Genomic DNA, 15,680 nt, shown 5'->3' on the forward strand with positions numbered 1-15,680 from the left:
TACATCTTTTCATACTAGAAATGATAAATTGCTAGAAAGTATGTACAATTGTTGCATAATGTTAACATATTCTGTTCAGGCTACTAAAATTCAAATTCAGAAAGCTCATTATGCTTTGCATAAAGATTGAATCATGTTAGTCTTTTAGATTTAAATTATTTAATTTTCTTAAAGAAAAAAATTAGCCCACTTTGTGTAGCCCTGAGGTTACAAAATCATAAAAGTTCTATATATAAATAACTTAGTCTACATTTAAAATTAATTTTTTTAAATTTTTTATTTACTTTTTTAGATTTTATTTATTCATTTTTATTAGAGAGAGAGAGGGGAGAGAGAGAGGGGGAGAGATAGAGAGAGAACAGGGGGAGGAGCAGGAAGCATCAGCTCCCATATGTGCCTTGACCAGGCAAGCCCAGGGTTTTGAACCGGCGACCTCAGCATTCCAAGTCGACGCTTTATCCACTGTGCCACCACAGGTCAGGCCTAAACTTAAAATTTTTAGTAATAATTACTATTTCAACCAGTTTTAGAGATTACAGAAGAGTATTTCCTTCATGACTTCCCCCCAAAATCATATTAAGTATTACCTTTCTTTGGAATGGCCTTAAGTAAACATTTAGTTGTCTAAGTAATCTTCCTCTCATATCAGATACAACATATTTCCTACCTTTTATGTTGATGGAAATATTCTAATATTTTCAATATCTGTGATCTGTGAATATGTGTTCAAGACCTTCTACTATCATATGGTTAACTCTTTTCATTTGGTTCACTGATAATAAGACTACAAGTAAAGCATGCATAGTTTGGTTTGTGTGTTTTTCCTTTCACCTTTTAATTCAGAAAAAAGATCTCAATGTTGTATATTCAGCTTAGAAAATAATATATTTTTAATAAATTCTTTTTTATTTATTCATTATTTTAGAGAGGGAAGAGAGTGAGAGAGAGAAAGAGAGAGAGAAAGGGGGGAGGAGCAGGAAGCATCAACTCTCATATGCACCTTGACCAGACAAGTGCAGGGATTTGAACCCACAACCTCAGCGTTTCAGGTTGACACTTTATCAACTGTGCCACCACAGGTCAGGAGAAAATAATCTTAAATTTTATTTTCCAATAGCTAGGAAAACCACAGGTCAGTATCATTCAATATTTGTGTCAAAATTAGATGAAATCAATTGTATATTCATTAAACTAATGGATGATTAGCTGGTGACTGTAACAGAGGAAATATAATTCATGGCAGAGTAATATTTGTAAGGGTAGAAAATCAGTTATTTACATATGAGATAGATTTTAGAGAAATAAATACAGATTCTCCAGGTAATAACTGATAGACATAACTATGTCACATATCTTTTGGAAATCATATATATTTCCTTCTGAGAGGGACTTTAGAAAATGGCTTTACTCCAATACTATTGTTATTCATCAGATGAGTAAGTTGAGACTCAAAAATGTAACAAGTATCTCAAGTTAAAATCTAAATTTTGTCATATTATAGCTGCATGGCTGTGGGTAAGTTATTTAATTATTCTAGAACGTACATTGCTTATTAAATTAAGGTGTTAAGTATGGCTTTATTCCATATTTATATTGAGATATCAGAATAAAAAATAATTAAGAAGAATTGATGCTTCTCATCTCTCTCCCTTCCTGTCTATCTGTCCCTATCTGTTCCTCTCTCTGTCTCTGTCTCTGTCACACACACACACACACACACACACACACACACACACACAAAAGAAGTACAGTGGTCTCTCATCTATTGCGGGGGTTAGGTTCCAGAACCCCCTGCAATAAGCAAAAATCCATGAAGTAGCGACCTTATATTTATTTTATTATTTATATATATCTTAAGGCTCTATAAACCCTCCCTACACTCTTATAAACCTTTCCCAAAATATTATTAACCTTTCCCACACTTATTTTGATTATTTTACCACAAAAATAATTAAAATAATAAATATATAAAAATACCTATATACCACAAAATCCCTCAATATAGCGGAAAATCCACGATACAAAATTAGATATATGCAATTTAAAAACCCGCGATACAGTGGGACTGCAAAAAGTGAACCACAATATGGTGAGGAACTGTAAAGTTAAATAATTGCTCTCATTAGTATGGCCTTAAATAATGTTTTCCATTATTATTTTAAAATAATGCATAGGTTTAAATTTCTATGCAGTGTTTAATGACTTCGAAATTGGTGTTAAAATTCGTGGATCAGAGGTTCCAATCTTATCATCATGACATTTAGTTCACTATGATGGGTTTCTAGAAAAATGTACTCTGCTGCTCCCCAGTCTTATTCCAAATGAAGACTGTTAGTGATCGGTGGGTCTTAGAAGAGAGAGAAAAAACAAACATAAAGTCTAGATTATATAACACAAATAATCATTACCATTAAAAGACTAAAAAAAGCTTTATATCTATTGAAAAAAGCTAATTAATAGCTTAGCATTGCTATGAAAGATTATATACATTAAAAAATAAAGATCAAAATATGTAAAATTTATACATGTAAATAAATATATAATATACTAAAAATATATATCTTTATATTTTGTGTTTATAAAAGTACTTCTCAATCAAACATTTAAAAAATATTGTTTTTTATTTAAAAAACAAAAAAAAGAGAAAGAGAAAGAGAGAGAAGGGAGGAGTAGCAGGAAGCATCAACCCCCATATGCGCCTTGACCAGGCAAGCCCAGAGCTTCTAACCAGCAAACTCAGCATTATAGGTTGATGCTTTATCCACTGCACCACCACAAGTCAGGCCTTAACCAAACATTAAACAAATTTGGTCCCTGACTTACAATAAACTTGGCTCACTACAGGACACTGATTGTATATCATCAATGTCTCCAAGCACAAAACTAAAATAATTATCAAATTATTTTTACTGAAAATTTACATTGAAATTAATATAGGTTTATTTTTATCAACTACAGAATTTAGACAAGTGAGAGTTGTAAATAATTTTTTTTGATTTAGCAAATAATTTTTGTGTGGGAATATGCGTTTTAGAGAACACCTTACCAACCATGATCAGAAACCCTGTGTCATCATGATTAACATCATCATCATCCTGTTAATGACAAGCAACTAGATAGTACTATGTGCCAAGCACTGTTAACACTAATAAACATGTACTTTTTATTCCTCATTAAAATTTATAATATAGAGAGTATAAAGAAGCTAAGAGGCTGGTCAGCAACAGGAAGAAAATTAAAACACAGGAATGTAACTCCATGATGTGTACCCTTTGTCACTTCATTAATAACAGATGAAATTGTACCTTAGGAACAATGGTTTTGCAAAGCAGACTCCTGTTTTAAAGATAAAGAAAGCTAAAAGTAGTCAAGACTCTTAGTCTGCCTTTCGGTCTGATAAAGAGGAAGTAGAATATATGTGAGTAATGGAGGGCAGAACGGTCTACTGAATTTTCTGGCTCTGTCCAAAAACTGATCTCAATGAAACTAAAGCTATTGTATAACATTGTGTTTGGGGAAGGACTGAAGAAACAGCTCTGATATATGTGGATTTTTACTCACAGTTAATCTTTACTGAGTTTGATAGCAAATATTGCTTTCTTTACTACCAGCTTATTGCTATCTACAACTGATAAAAATATGTTCCAGAATTCTAACAAATGATATTCATGTAGCTCAACTCTTTATGGTAGAGACCACTGTAAAACGCAGTGAGGATTTTGAGATAGGTACCTCTGATTCCTTTCAGCTACAAAGCTTCAATTATATCCTACTGTGATAGCCCTTAACTTTTTAGTTGTATGGCAATGGGCCAGGTGATAAAAATAAGTATTTACCTGTAATTGTTTTCCAAGGTTACTTCAAAATAGAAAATACACAATAAATTGACATGCCCTAAAACAAAAAGAAGATATTCTACAACCACAAATCTAAGCAAATGTTTTAGTTTATTTTTCTCAAAAGGAATAACCATGGTAATCAACAAGTCTATCATATATACCAGCAAACAATACTGTTCTGTTTTGGAGTTTTCCTAAAATATAGCTATCAAAAGTTAGAACAAATGGTTACACTATGGAGTTGATCTCTTGCCTGGAATACAGTATATTTCTCATACTGTTAAAAATGGAAGGATTCTCCCTGCATTTTTCGACAGTTTATTTTCTAACAAAAGCAAAGTGATGCTACTAAACTCATCTTGTGAAAAAACCTCATGTTCACTATACATTGTTAAATACTATAAAATATAAAATGTAGAAATTTTGGGTATTATTTGTTATTATTATAGAACAAAGTTAAATGCACTAAAACAAAAGCTTAATATCATGTTATTAAAATTAATTTATATGCAGGCATGAGAATAAATGAATAGAGAATTTTTTTCCTATATAAAGACAATATTGAGAGGAATCATTGAATACATTAATTATATTTTATAATCAGATGTTGTGATTAACAAATTACAATAAAACAAGGAAGTGGGACGGTATGAGTCTTCAAATATTCAGTGTTGTTTACTTACAATCAAGCCACTGTGTGCTTGCCTTTTTTCTCTGCCATGGATCCTTTTGTAAAAAATCCCTCCTGGATTAAACTGAGTACTCCAAATAATCATATCTCTTTGATAATATACATCCATCCCTGTTATCCTTGAATTATGTTCAACATGAGAAATTTGTTGATGATTGCCACTGTAGTTGAATGGATATATAAAACCCAGGATATCAGTGTCATTAGCAATGTAGAGAACTTGATCTTCAGAGCCTGGAGATTATTATAATAAAATACAAAAATAAAGTAAATTTCAACTTATGTAAAAGCAATAATTGTACTGTTAAATTATCTTGAATTATTATTCTTAAAACAGTTTTCTGCTCAATAAATGTCAACCTACTTTATGCTGTTTTTTAATCTTCATGACTTATGTTTAATATACAGTTACCTAAACATTTCTAAGAGTTATTAATGTCAGTTTTCTTAGGGCAAAATTTACCTTACAACTACAGATTAAGTATTTGTAGTAGATATCCTTTGTATGAGGAGGGATTTTATTTTTGGTAAGTCACAATACATTATGTTCTAATGCTTTCTAAATATTCAGAGGCTATATTGTATACTCATTAACCTTTAAACTTTTCTGAGCATTTAGTGTATGTATCTGAGTGATCATTACCTTAGGCTAAGAAATAAAAAAATAAAATATGAAGGTTATTATTCTTCCAATATTCATGTATGTTAAAAATTATTTGATTTTTATTACACCAAAATATCAATATTTACTATATGAAAGTGTCATCATCACAATATTATCTAGAATCATGCTAAGTGGAACTATCTAGTCTGAAGTTTTGACACCTACAATAAAATACTAATGTCATGTGCATCCTGAGACAAGTGAAACCTTAAAATAAATCCTAAAAATATTAATTAAAATTTAATAAAACCATAAAGAAAGACTGAATGGCATATACAGTATCTGAAAATTTATAAAATTAATTATGCAAGAGTCATAGTTAGCTCTATTGTTTTATTAGCTCTCTATTACTGAAAGTATTCTATGTGGCAGGCACTGTGATAAGTCTTCCACAATTTTTCTCCCCTTCTATGACAACCATGGAAATTGGTACTAGTAGTCTCATTTTACAAATGAGAAACTGATGCTCAGAGTTAAATAACTTCTCCTGGCCACACAGTCAGCAAAGTATATATTAACACCATAGCTCATCCTTGATTCACTACATCTTGTCTTCATCTTGTAATAACTATCTTATTAACATTGTCCAATCATACCCTGTAGCTACCAATATTTAAGTTATGCTGCTATTTAACAGAAACATATAGCATTAAAATCCATATCTAAAAAAATTCCAAATCCATAACTATCATTTGATTAAAAAAAAGAAAAGACATTCTTAAGTGAAAGCAATCTGAATTTAAAACCATGATTTTGTTTTAAAATATTTTGAATTCTTACTAAAATTCCATTCTCTTTATACTGTTAACCCTTAATCTGTTATTTTTATCTCAATAGTGTAATAATTTCTCAAAACACTGGGAGTGGACCATAAAGAAAGATAATTTTTTATTCTATCATCTTTGCTTTTAACCTTTCATGCCTCCTGACAAATTGATTCAAATACAATGTAATTTTAACAGTAACCATATACATGTCATGTCTATAAAAAATCCCAAATTAAATAAAATAAGAGTAATAAATCAATTGGCCAAATAATTCAGCATTAAAAAGAGACTTATTTTATATTATCAGGCATAAAGCTATTGCTAAAATACAACATGAACCTTTTCTTCCCCCATATGAGATTTATAGAAAAATCATACTAGCATTTGAAATAATGGTTATAACCTTACCTTTCGCTATGCAGGTGCTATTTCTTTCTTGAAAATTCTGGTCACATAGACATTTATATGATCCTTTCATATTTATACATTTGTGGGAACATGTACCAAAGACCAAACATTCATTAAGGTCTGAAAGAAAGAGTTCAAAATAGCATCATCATACCCCAATTATTTATTTCATTTCTTCTACATTTCACAATGAGGTTTTCTTTTTCTTATTTAGATCTTTTGTTATTCTTTTAAACCATTATCTATGATTTGTATATATTTATAAGAAGTCATAATATTTCACAATAGTTTCACAATAATAATTTATCAGTTGTTTGTATGTTGCTCGTTAATCCATTTAACACATTGACACATCCATTTTGAACTCCCCTAGTGTTTTCATTTACTGAAATTAATAGATCTTGAGGTTTCCTTTTAAGCCTGTTTCTAATTACTACCTATTTTTCCATACATATCATATACTGTTTCATTGTCCTATAATGTCTTTTTCCACCTTTATGCAAGGAATTTCTACTTATTTTTCAAGCTCTACCTGATGTGATGCCTTCCTTGGTCTCCATCGCTGTATTTTGTGACTATCGTTCCCATAGTTTCTGTACTCTGCTGTTTTTAATTTTTCTCTTAGAGCATTGTTCACACTATACTTCAGGTATGTTGTTATATATTCATATCTCCTACTGACTGTCAGTCTCTTCAGTGCATCAATTATTATTTACTCATTGTTTTTATTGCCAGCATTTTATACAATACCTGGCAGAGAATGAAGTTATAGAGGTATCTCTAATCCACCTCTGGTTTCACATATATGAAGTGACTATGTAAAAAGAAGGGCTATGTGAAATAAACAAACAAAAACTGAATGCCTCTGTAAATAAATAAATATAAATCATAAGTAATATATTAACCAATCACAGGCAATTTCTGTGCTTCAGTACCTGCCTCTGAATTTAATGGTTTGAGGACAGCCAGGATTGAGTTCTGATAATTCTGGTAAATTATCTACTTTCTCTTTTCCTTTTTATCATAGATATTTGCCCTAATTATATAAGAAATTTTTGACACAAGTCCTTCTCTTGAATTATAAAACTATAATCATAATGATAATAATTATTATTTTTTATCACTCAGCAGTGTTCTAAAGGCTCATGGCAGAGATAAGAACTTTTCCAATGACACTTGTAAATGACAATGCCAAGGTTTACATTCAGGATCTCTGATTCTGTTGTCCCTACTATGATGCTTTGCCCAAGGAGAACTTAAGGCTTCCCATGAGAATTCATTTCTATATTTAAAATGTAGGGTAATGAGATAAATAAAAAAATGTATTTATGTATTTCAAAGAATATTATATCATGTTATCAGCACTTAATCATCAAAGACTATTACAACAAATATTTTTTATTTGTTTGCCACCTGTGATTTTAAACAGTATATTATTTAATACTATGGTTTCCCTTTGATAAGAAATCAAAATAAGCAAAAATCTGCTTAATTTAATAAAGCCTCAGTTCCCTCACATGGCCCTATAATGGCCAGGTTCACCATTTTCTCTTCGTCTCTACAATAATACCTGTTTTAGAGCTTTGGAAGAGAATAAAGGAATCTCACTCATGTCCAAACTGCAACTGTTATTCTCTTTCTACTTCTCTTCTGTCATTCTCATTTTTTTTTTCTTTTACACACTCCAATCTAAGAATTTTGGCTTTGACATCAAGTAATTTCTTAAGATATATATATATATTTTTAGCTATATAAAAGAAGAGCACAAATTTAAATTATTTTTATTACAAATCAAGGTAATGTCTATCTCCTCCTTCATACCAAGTAAAAACTGCGTTTCCTTATGTTAAATCTTCATTTATTAGGCCCTGGCTGTTTGGCTCAGTGGTAGAGCATCCGCCCGACGTATGGAAGTCCCGGGTTCAATTGCTGGTCAGGGCACACTAGAAGTGCCCATCTGCTTCTCTACCCTTCCCCCTCTCTTTCCTATTTCTTTCTTCTTCTCCTGCAGCCAAGGCTCCATTGCAGCAAAGTTGGCCCAGGCTCTGTGGACAGCTCCATAGTCTCTCTCTCTGCCTCAGGTGCTAGAATGACTTGGGCTGCAATGGAGCATTGCCCCAGATGGGCAGAGCATCGCCCCCTGGTGGGCATGTCGGATGGATCCCAGTCCGGCGCATGCAGTGTTTGACTCCCTGCTTTTTACTTTGAAAAAATAAATAAATAAAAACCTTCATTTATTAAATACAGATGCAAATATTATTGGAGTTCCAAAGTTACATTTTGCACTACAAAAGTTTCAGGGAATTCATAGCAATTTAAATCAGAATGTAACTTGAGGTTATATAACTATGTATATATTTGAGCATAGAATTTCTAAATTTGTAAGTATATAGAGGAAACAGAGACATTCACAAGTAAATATGACCTAATTAGGGTTATTTAAAATTAAAATTTTTTCTTTAATTTTTATTTATTGATTTTAGAGAAACAGAGAGAGGAAAGGGAAGAGAAACACAGAACAGCATTCTGTTCCTGTAGGTGCCCGCAACCTTTGCGCATCGGAAGGATGCTCCAACCAGACAAGCTAATTGGCTGGGTGAAATTAAAAACTTGAGATTTTTTTGTGTGTTATTATACAAATGGTAGTTCCTGGGAAACAAGAAATATTCTAGTCTTCAGAAATAATTTGCTTTCTTATTAAAATAAAGAAAACAGGTTGCCAATTTTTAGTGTTTCATGTTACTGGAGAAATAAAATTTCATGAATAATCCAAACAACTATATAACTCAAAATGTACATAAATTTGTCATGGATACCCCTGTTCCCCTTTTGGCTGAGTATAACTAATTTATTTCAATAATTCCATTTTGACTGACATTATAAACCCCCACCCCCTTCTTTTAACTCAGGATTAACTTAAAGAGATAGTAGCAAACAAAGCTGGTATTTGAAAGCATTTTAAGACTTGAATTTATCATGGGTATCTGGAGCCTGTATAATTATGTTAACCAGTGTTACCCCAATAAATTCAATTAAAATAAAAAGACTTGAATTCATCTTGTATAAGCCAGACATAGATGATTTATATTTGCTCTAATCATAATATCAATTTTAGTAAAGAAACATGCAGAAAATGCATACAATATTTTATGACTTTATAGATAAAACCCTAATTTAAATTATATTTACATATAACTTACTATGAGATTCTGCCTATAGGCTACATGCTCAATTTTCAAAAGATCTCAAGTAAGCTGACAGAGATCTACCAATGGAGATCTTGTCTGAATTTTAAAAGACACATCTTGGCAGTATATAAAGCATTGTATAATACACGGTGCTAGGACAAAAGTCCACAATTCTCTAAAAGTGCATTGCCTGCTGCATTATTGCAAATGCCACAACTCAAGAGAAATGGCTCATCATAAACATGCTCTTTCATGAAGTGCCTCTAATTCTCCACTGGTTCCTGAAGCAGCAGTTTCATTACTTGCATTTCAAAACAGAATTCTAACAATACTACTGACATTCTTGAAGGTCTGAGTCAGCTACAGAAAAAACTTTGTAGCCTCAGTGATGGTTAGCTTAGTGGTACAAATAGGCTCTTGACCAGAGATTGTCTCTCTCATATCTTAACTGGTAACCTCTAGACACACATCATTTTGATAAAAATCAATCACACTGTCATTTCACCACTTAACATACTGGGGAGTCTTTTATAACTGAAAGATTTAAGAGCAAGCTGTTAAGTAAATGTACTATACCTTCACACTGTCTGCTTTTCATGTTTCTCTGAAATCCAGGCTTACAGCGACAGAAAACAGATGTTTTTATTTCATTACAATATGCATCATCTCCACATGGATTCATATTATCTTCACAGGTATATTCAGTGGGAGCTAGAATTTAAAAATATGATCAAAACTAAGATAATTCTAATTCCTGAAGTGGGAGTTTACTTTTTTATTTATCTTAATTTAAATTATATCTATTTTACCATATCTATGTTACTCTTTTTGAATTTATAAAATTATGGTCTTTCCTTCATATAATCCTCTTCTTGTAAAAGTATAGAAGCAAATAAAAACTGAGCTTATTTACATTAATATATTTTAAACCAAACTACCTATAGCCACGTATTATAGCTGTTATCAAGCTATACTACATTTTAACAGGAAGGCAAGAATCAATGATTCTAATGACAAGCTCTCTTTACAATGTTATGATATATAAATGCTATGTCCTTTTCTAAGGACCAAAACATCTCCTAGAAACTACTTAGAAATGTAGCCATTTATTGTTAAACTAAACTCAGTTTTCAGGAATGTGATCACGGGTACTTATATGTTACTTGAGCAGGTAGGCATAATCAGCAGACCTTACACTTTTATAGCCAGGACACACATATGAGGATGGAGTATGTAAAATGGTCCAATGCTCATGGGTTGCAACACAAGTTAGGATGAACTTTGAGTTATATGTAATTCCCAGCATACTTGTTATAATTTCATTACTTTATCTCCCATTCAGGAAAAAACATTTTAGAATGCAATTAAGTGAGGAAACAATATTATAGGGGTATAATTAATTATCTCTATTTTACCTAAATATATCAAATATTGAGACATATGAGATCTTTAATTACCAGAATTATAGCTAATTGTAATCCCCACTAATTCTTGAATATTCACAATAAATTGAAATATACAGGTGGAGTTATACTATGGATGAGAGGATACATGTGGCCACAACCTGATGTACATTGCTTTATTAACTGGTGAGGAACAACTTAGATGCAAAAATAAGAAAAAGATAAAAGACTCAAAAGTAGCCTGACCTCTGGTGGCTCAGTGGATAAAACATTGACCTGGAACGCTGAGGTTGCTGGTTCAAATCCCTGGGCTTGCCTGGTCAAGGCAATACAGGAAGCAACTACTATAAGTTAATGCTTCCTGTCTTCTCTCTCTCTCTCCCCCCCCCCCTTTAAAAAGTTAATAAAATTAAAAAAAAAATTAAAAAAAAAAGACTCAAAAGTAGGAAGAAAGTATTTTGTGACTTTATTAATTACCCTTAATTTAGGGTTATAAGATCAATACTTTTGAATATATGAAAAATCAAATAGCAAACATCATCTAAACACAAATTGCTTAACAGTTAAGGTCTAATAAGTCAAGGTCCATAGCGTTCTAACTTAATAAAATAATAATAGTTTCCTTAAGAATAATTTGGCAGGGCCCTGGCCGGTTGGCTCAGCGGTAGAGCGTCGGCCTGGCGTGCGGAGGACCCGGGTTCGATTCCCGGCCAGGGCACACAGGAGAAGCACCCATTTGCTTCTCCACCCCTCCGCCGCGCTTTCCTCTCTGTCTCTCTCTTCCCCTCCCGCAGCCAAGGCTCCATTGGAGCAAAGATGGCCCGGGCGCTGGGAATGGCTCTGTGGCCTCTGCCTCAGGCGCTAGAGTGGCTCTGGTCGCAACATGCCGACGCCCAGGATGGGCAGAGCATTGCCCCCTGGTGGGCAGAGCATCGCCCCTGGTGGGCGTGCCGGGTGGATCCCGGTCGGGCACATGCGGGAGTCTGTCTGACTGTCTCTTCCTGTTTCCAGCTTCAGAAAAAATGAAAAAAAAAAAAAAAAAGAATAATTTGGCAATAAATTAATATTTAAAACATGTAAACTATTAAAACCTTTATCATTTAACAAATATTGTTTGTAAAATTTTTAAAAAGTATTAAAATTACATTTATGAACTAAATTATTAAGTGATATAAATATCTTTCCTAACATCAAAGTCTGTATTTGGATATAGAGTTCTCATCTCCAACAAGGTGACTCATATCAAAATCAGCCATTGCTACCTCATTCTTTCTGATATTAATTTAAGTGATGTTTCAGTTTGCTTTGGGAAAAGCTTTTAAAAAATGGTATTACTTAAGCACATTGTGAAGAGCAATTTTTTTCTCACAATAGTAAAAAAAGATTGGTCATAATGAAGCAAAAATAGAACTTGTGTTTTATGGCATTTCTACAGAAAACAAACTCACCTATTCTGCAGCCTTGTTCATCGGAAACATCTCCACAGTCATCATGGTGGTCACACTGGAGATCAATGGGTACGCATTTTTTATTACTGCAAGTAAACTCATCTTTTTTACAAGGCCTTGCTTTATATGTGAGCTTACCTACAGAGTCATTAAGAATGATTAGATTTTCATCGAAACAAAACAAATTTATTGAACACATAACAAGTTCAATTTTTACTAAATGGTGTAAAAAGAAATGAGTCTACAATCCTTTATTTGAAGCTCTTGGGGCCAAATAAAAAATTATAAATCTTTTTGGATTTTTAGAAAATAATAGTGTCTTTACCTTATAGTAAATACAACCTTATTTTCACAGGAAAATGTGTGACTATAACCTAAATGGGATTTTTTTTTAAGTAATATAAACTGCCTCAGACCAGTTTATGTCTGTTATTTGCACCAATTTTGCCAAATGCTTTAATAAAGCCTTTGACTTAAGGGTTCTTTTTATTTCAGAATTGTGAAAAAGGGATTGTGTACACATACATACAATATATATAGCCCCATTCTAACCCAAGGAGTATTTAACAAAGAACACTTTTAAATCACTGTTACTTCTCTTATGCAGCATTTTCTTTAATAAAGTTTTTATAAAGACAATTAGGGACTAGTGAAAACTCTGGGTAAAGTTTCACAGCTCTACTGGGCAAAGCAAATGTTAGTGGATTATTTTCATAGCCTGTCAGAAGGTCAAGTGTCTGAAAAAATACCCTCAGACTTACTAACACATAGAATTTTTTTTTTAATTTTTGAGGTTTAAAACCATTATCTTCCAGCTGTCACTGAATCAATCATTTCACATTAATTGGATTTACCACTGCACTGATCTTCATCTGAGCTGTCTCCACAGTCATCAATCCCATTGCACATTTGTTCCGGCTGCAGGCATATTCTGTTGTTCCTGCATCTGTGAGGTCTTGTGTGTGGGCAAAGAAACTTGACTGAAAAAAAAGAAAAACCAATGCAGCTCCTTGGTATACAGTGACTTTTGAAGAACCATCCCTCTTTTGTCTTTTCTTTCTTTTCAAACCCGTAATTTAGCTTTTTTGAGTATCTATTATTGTGGAAATTGCCTACATGTAGATACTAGAAAAATGTGTGATAACAGAAGTTGATGATTCAAGTTATTTATATTAACTACTGAAAAGACTGCAAAGCTGAAACATTGAATGAAATAAGAAAAAGAGTTAAATTTCATGGTCTTATTTCCAGATGCTTTATCTTAGCCGCCTTCAGTTGGTGTATCAAATTAATTTATGCCTACAGTTCATACAACATGGCAAGACACTTAGCTATCTGAAAGAGCAATTTCACACCGAACGGAGATTCAGCAAGCAGATGGTACAGGCCTCAAACTGAAAATAGGCCATTCAGTGAAATAAATATTTCAACAATACTATAGCTGGGTTTCTTACTCTTTGTCTCTCTAAAAAATGTGTAGCTATATATTTGAGGCACATAAGGTTATTTTAGTATACTCATTTTGTGTGTGTGTGTGTGTGTGTGTGTGTGTGTGTGTGTGTGTGAATGAAAGAGAGAGATGCAGAGAGAGATAGACAGATACAGAGACAGAAAGAGACTTAAAGAGATACCAGTGGAAGCCAAGGAATTCTACACTGATCCTCGTTATCGCTATCTCATCAACAGACTTCCACGCCTAAAGTGAGAAATACCTAAAATGACTCTTTAGCCTCACAATTAGAATACTAATCTCCTCTTGGTACCCTCATGTTCTCATGTATTTTCTACTTAGATATTCTCATTCATTCTCATAGATCAGCTTGACTCTATACTCTTAAGACTTTCAACTCACTATCTAATATTAAATTCAACAAGTTCAAATTTAGTAAGTTCAAAACCCAGTGTTCTATCATCGTTCCTGAACTTCCTTTACCCCACACATAAGATCTGTCTTATTTCCACAGTTCTATTGGTGGCACATTATAGCCACATGTCTGGGATTATTCTAAATGGCTTTTCATACTGATCTTCAACTGTGATTAGTCTACAAATTCAGATGATGTTATCCCCAAATTGCCCTCTTCCTTCCATGCCTACCAGGTACAATCACAATAGCTCAGTACTTTATTTTCTCTTACAGAGCTGACTATAAAAGAATCCTAAATATCTCATATTTACTGTCCAACCTAAGAATTTCCAAAAGCCACCAGAACAATCTACCTAATGCATTTATCTGATTTTCTCTCCTTTAGTTACTCATCACTTTCCAAATAAAATCTGAGATACTGTACATGGCATATGAGACTTACTATTACATTGTCCATGCCACTCCTACAAACTCATCCCTGTCGCTCTAAATCTTTTAGCAATGTCACTTAATTAGCTCTTTAAATATGTCATACTCCTTTTCACTGACCCTCTTGCTTTAATTGAAATTTAGTTTTTACTCCATGAACAGTTCTTCCTCTGGGTCTTTTAAGATTGTTTCTACCCTGGCCGGTTGGCTCAGTGGTAGAGCGTCGGCCTGGCGTGCAGGAGTCCTGGGTTCAATTTCCGGCCGGGGCGCACAGGAGAAGCGCCCATCTGCTTCTCCACCCATCCCCCTCTCCTTCCTCTCTGTCTCTCTCTTCCCCTCCCACAGCTGAGGCTCCATTGGAGCGAAAAAATGGCCTGGGCGCTGGGGATGGCTCCTTGGCCTCTGCCCCAGGCGCTAGAGTGGCTCTGGTCGCGACAGAGCGATGCCCCAATGGGCAGAGCATCGCCCCCTGGTGGGCGTGCCGGGTGGATCCCGGTAGGGCGCATGTGGGAGTCTGTCTGACTGCCTCCCCATTTCCAGCTTCAGAAAAATACAAAAAAAAAAAAAAAAAAGAATGTTTCTTAAATTGCTTAAACCTCCTATTATCTCTTGTTTGAAGATATCCCCATTTCCTAGTACAGCTCAGAGAACTTTACTACCAGATCTTCATGTCCTGCATTTAAAAATAAACTAAAACAAAAAACTGCTATTTTGAGGGTCAAACATTTGATTATACCTCTTTCCTATTGCTATTTTCTCATCAACTACATAAATATCACTTTCTGGCTAATTCATTAAAGGCTGTGGCACCTACCCTCATGGTTATTTCTCTTCATCTAAATTCATTCCTTAGATGATTTCAACGTCGAAATGAGCAGTCCAATAGATGAGTAGACCTCTTAGCTACTCTGTTCACAAACATTAGGGGCTATTTTATAGCTCCATATTCATTTTGAAATATCCCCTAATTTTTGTG

The 15,680-nt window shown here is 33.4% G+C and overlaps 1 protein-coding gene across 1 annotated transcript in view; it reads right to left on the minus strand.

Moving 5' to 3' along the window:
- LRP1B (LDL receptor related protein 1B) overlaps window positions 1-15,680 on the minus strand; it is a 2,108,848-nt gene that overhangs the window by 116,017 nt on the left and 1,977,151 nt on the right. Inside the window, exons 73-77 of the mRNA XM_066345498.1 lie at window positions 13,263-13,388; window positions 12,409-12,546; window positions 10,134-10,268; window positions 6,370-6,489; window positions 4,523-4,764 (exon numbers count right to left, since the gene is read on the minus strand). Coding sequence (XP_066201595.1) covers window positions 4,523-4,764; window positions 6,370-6,489; window positions 10,134-10,268; window positions 12,409-12,546; window positions 13,263-13,388 — 761 coding nt within the window. The remainder of the gene's footprint in view (window positions 1-4,522; window positions 4,765-6,369; window positions 6,490-10,133; window positions 10,269-12,408; window positions 12,547-13,262; window positions 13,389-15,680) is intronic.

The sequence above is a fragment of the Saccopteryx leptura genome, chromosome 7 (assembly GCF_036850995.1).
Source record: "Saccopteryx leptura isolate mSacLep1 chromosome 7, mSacLep1_pri_phased_curated, whole genome shotgun sequence".
NCBI classification, from domain to species: Eukaryota; Metazoa; Chordata; class Mammalia; order Chiroptera; family Emballonuridae; genus Saccopteryx; species Saccopteryx leptura.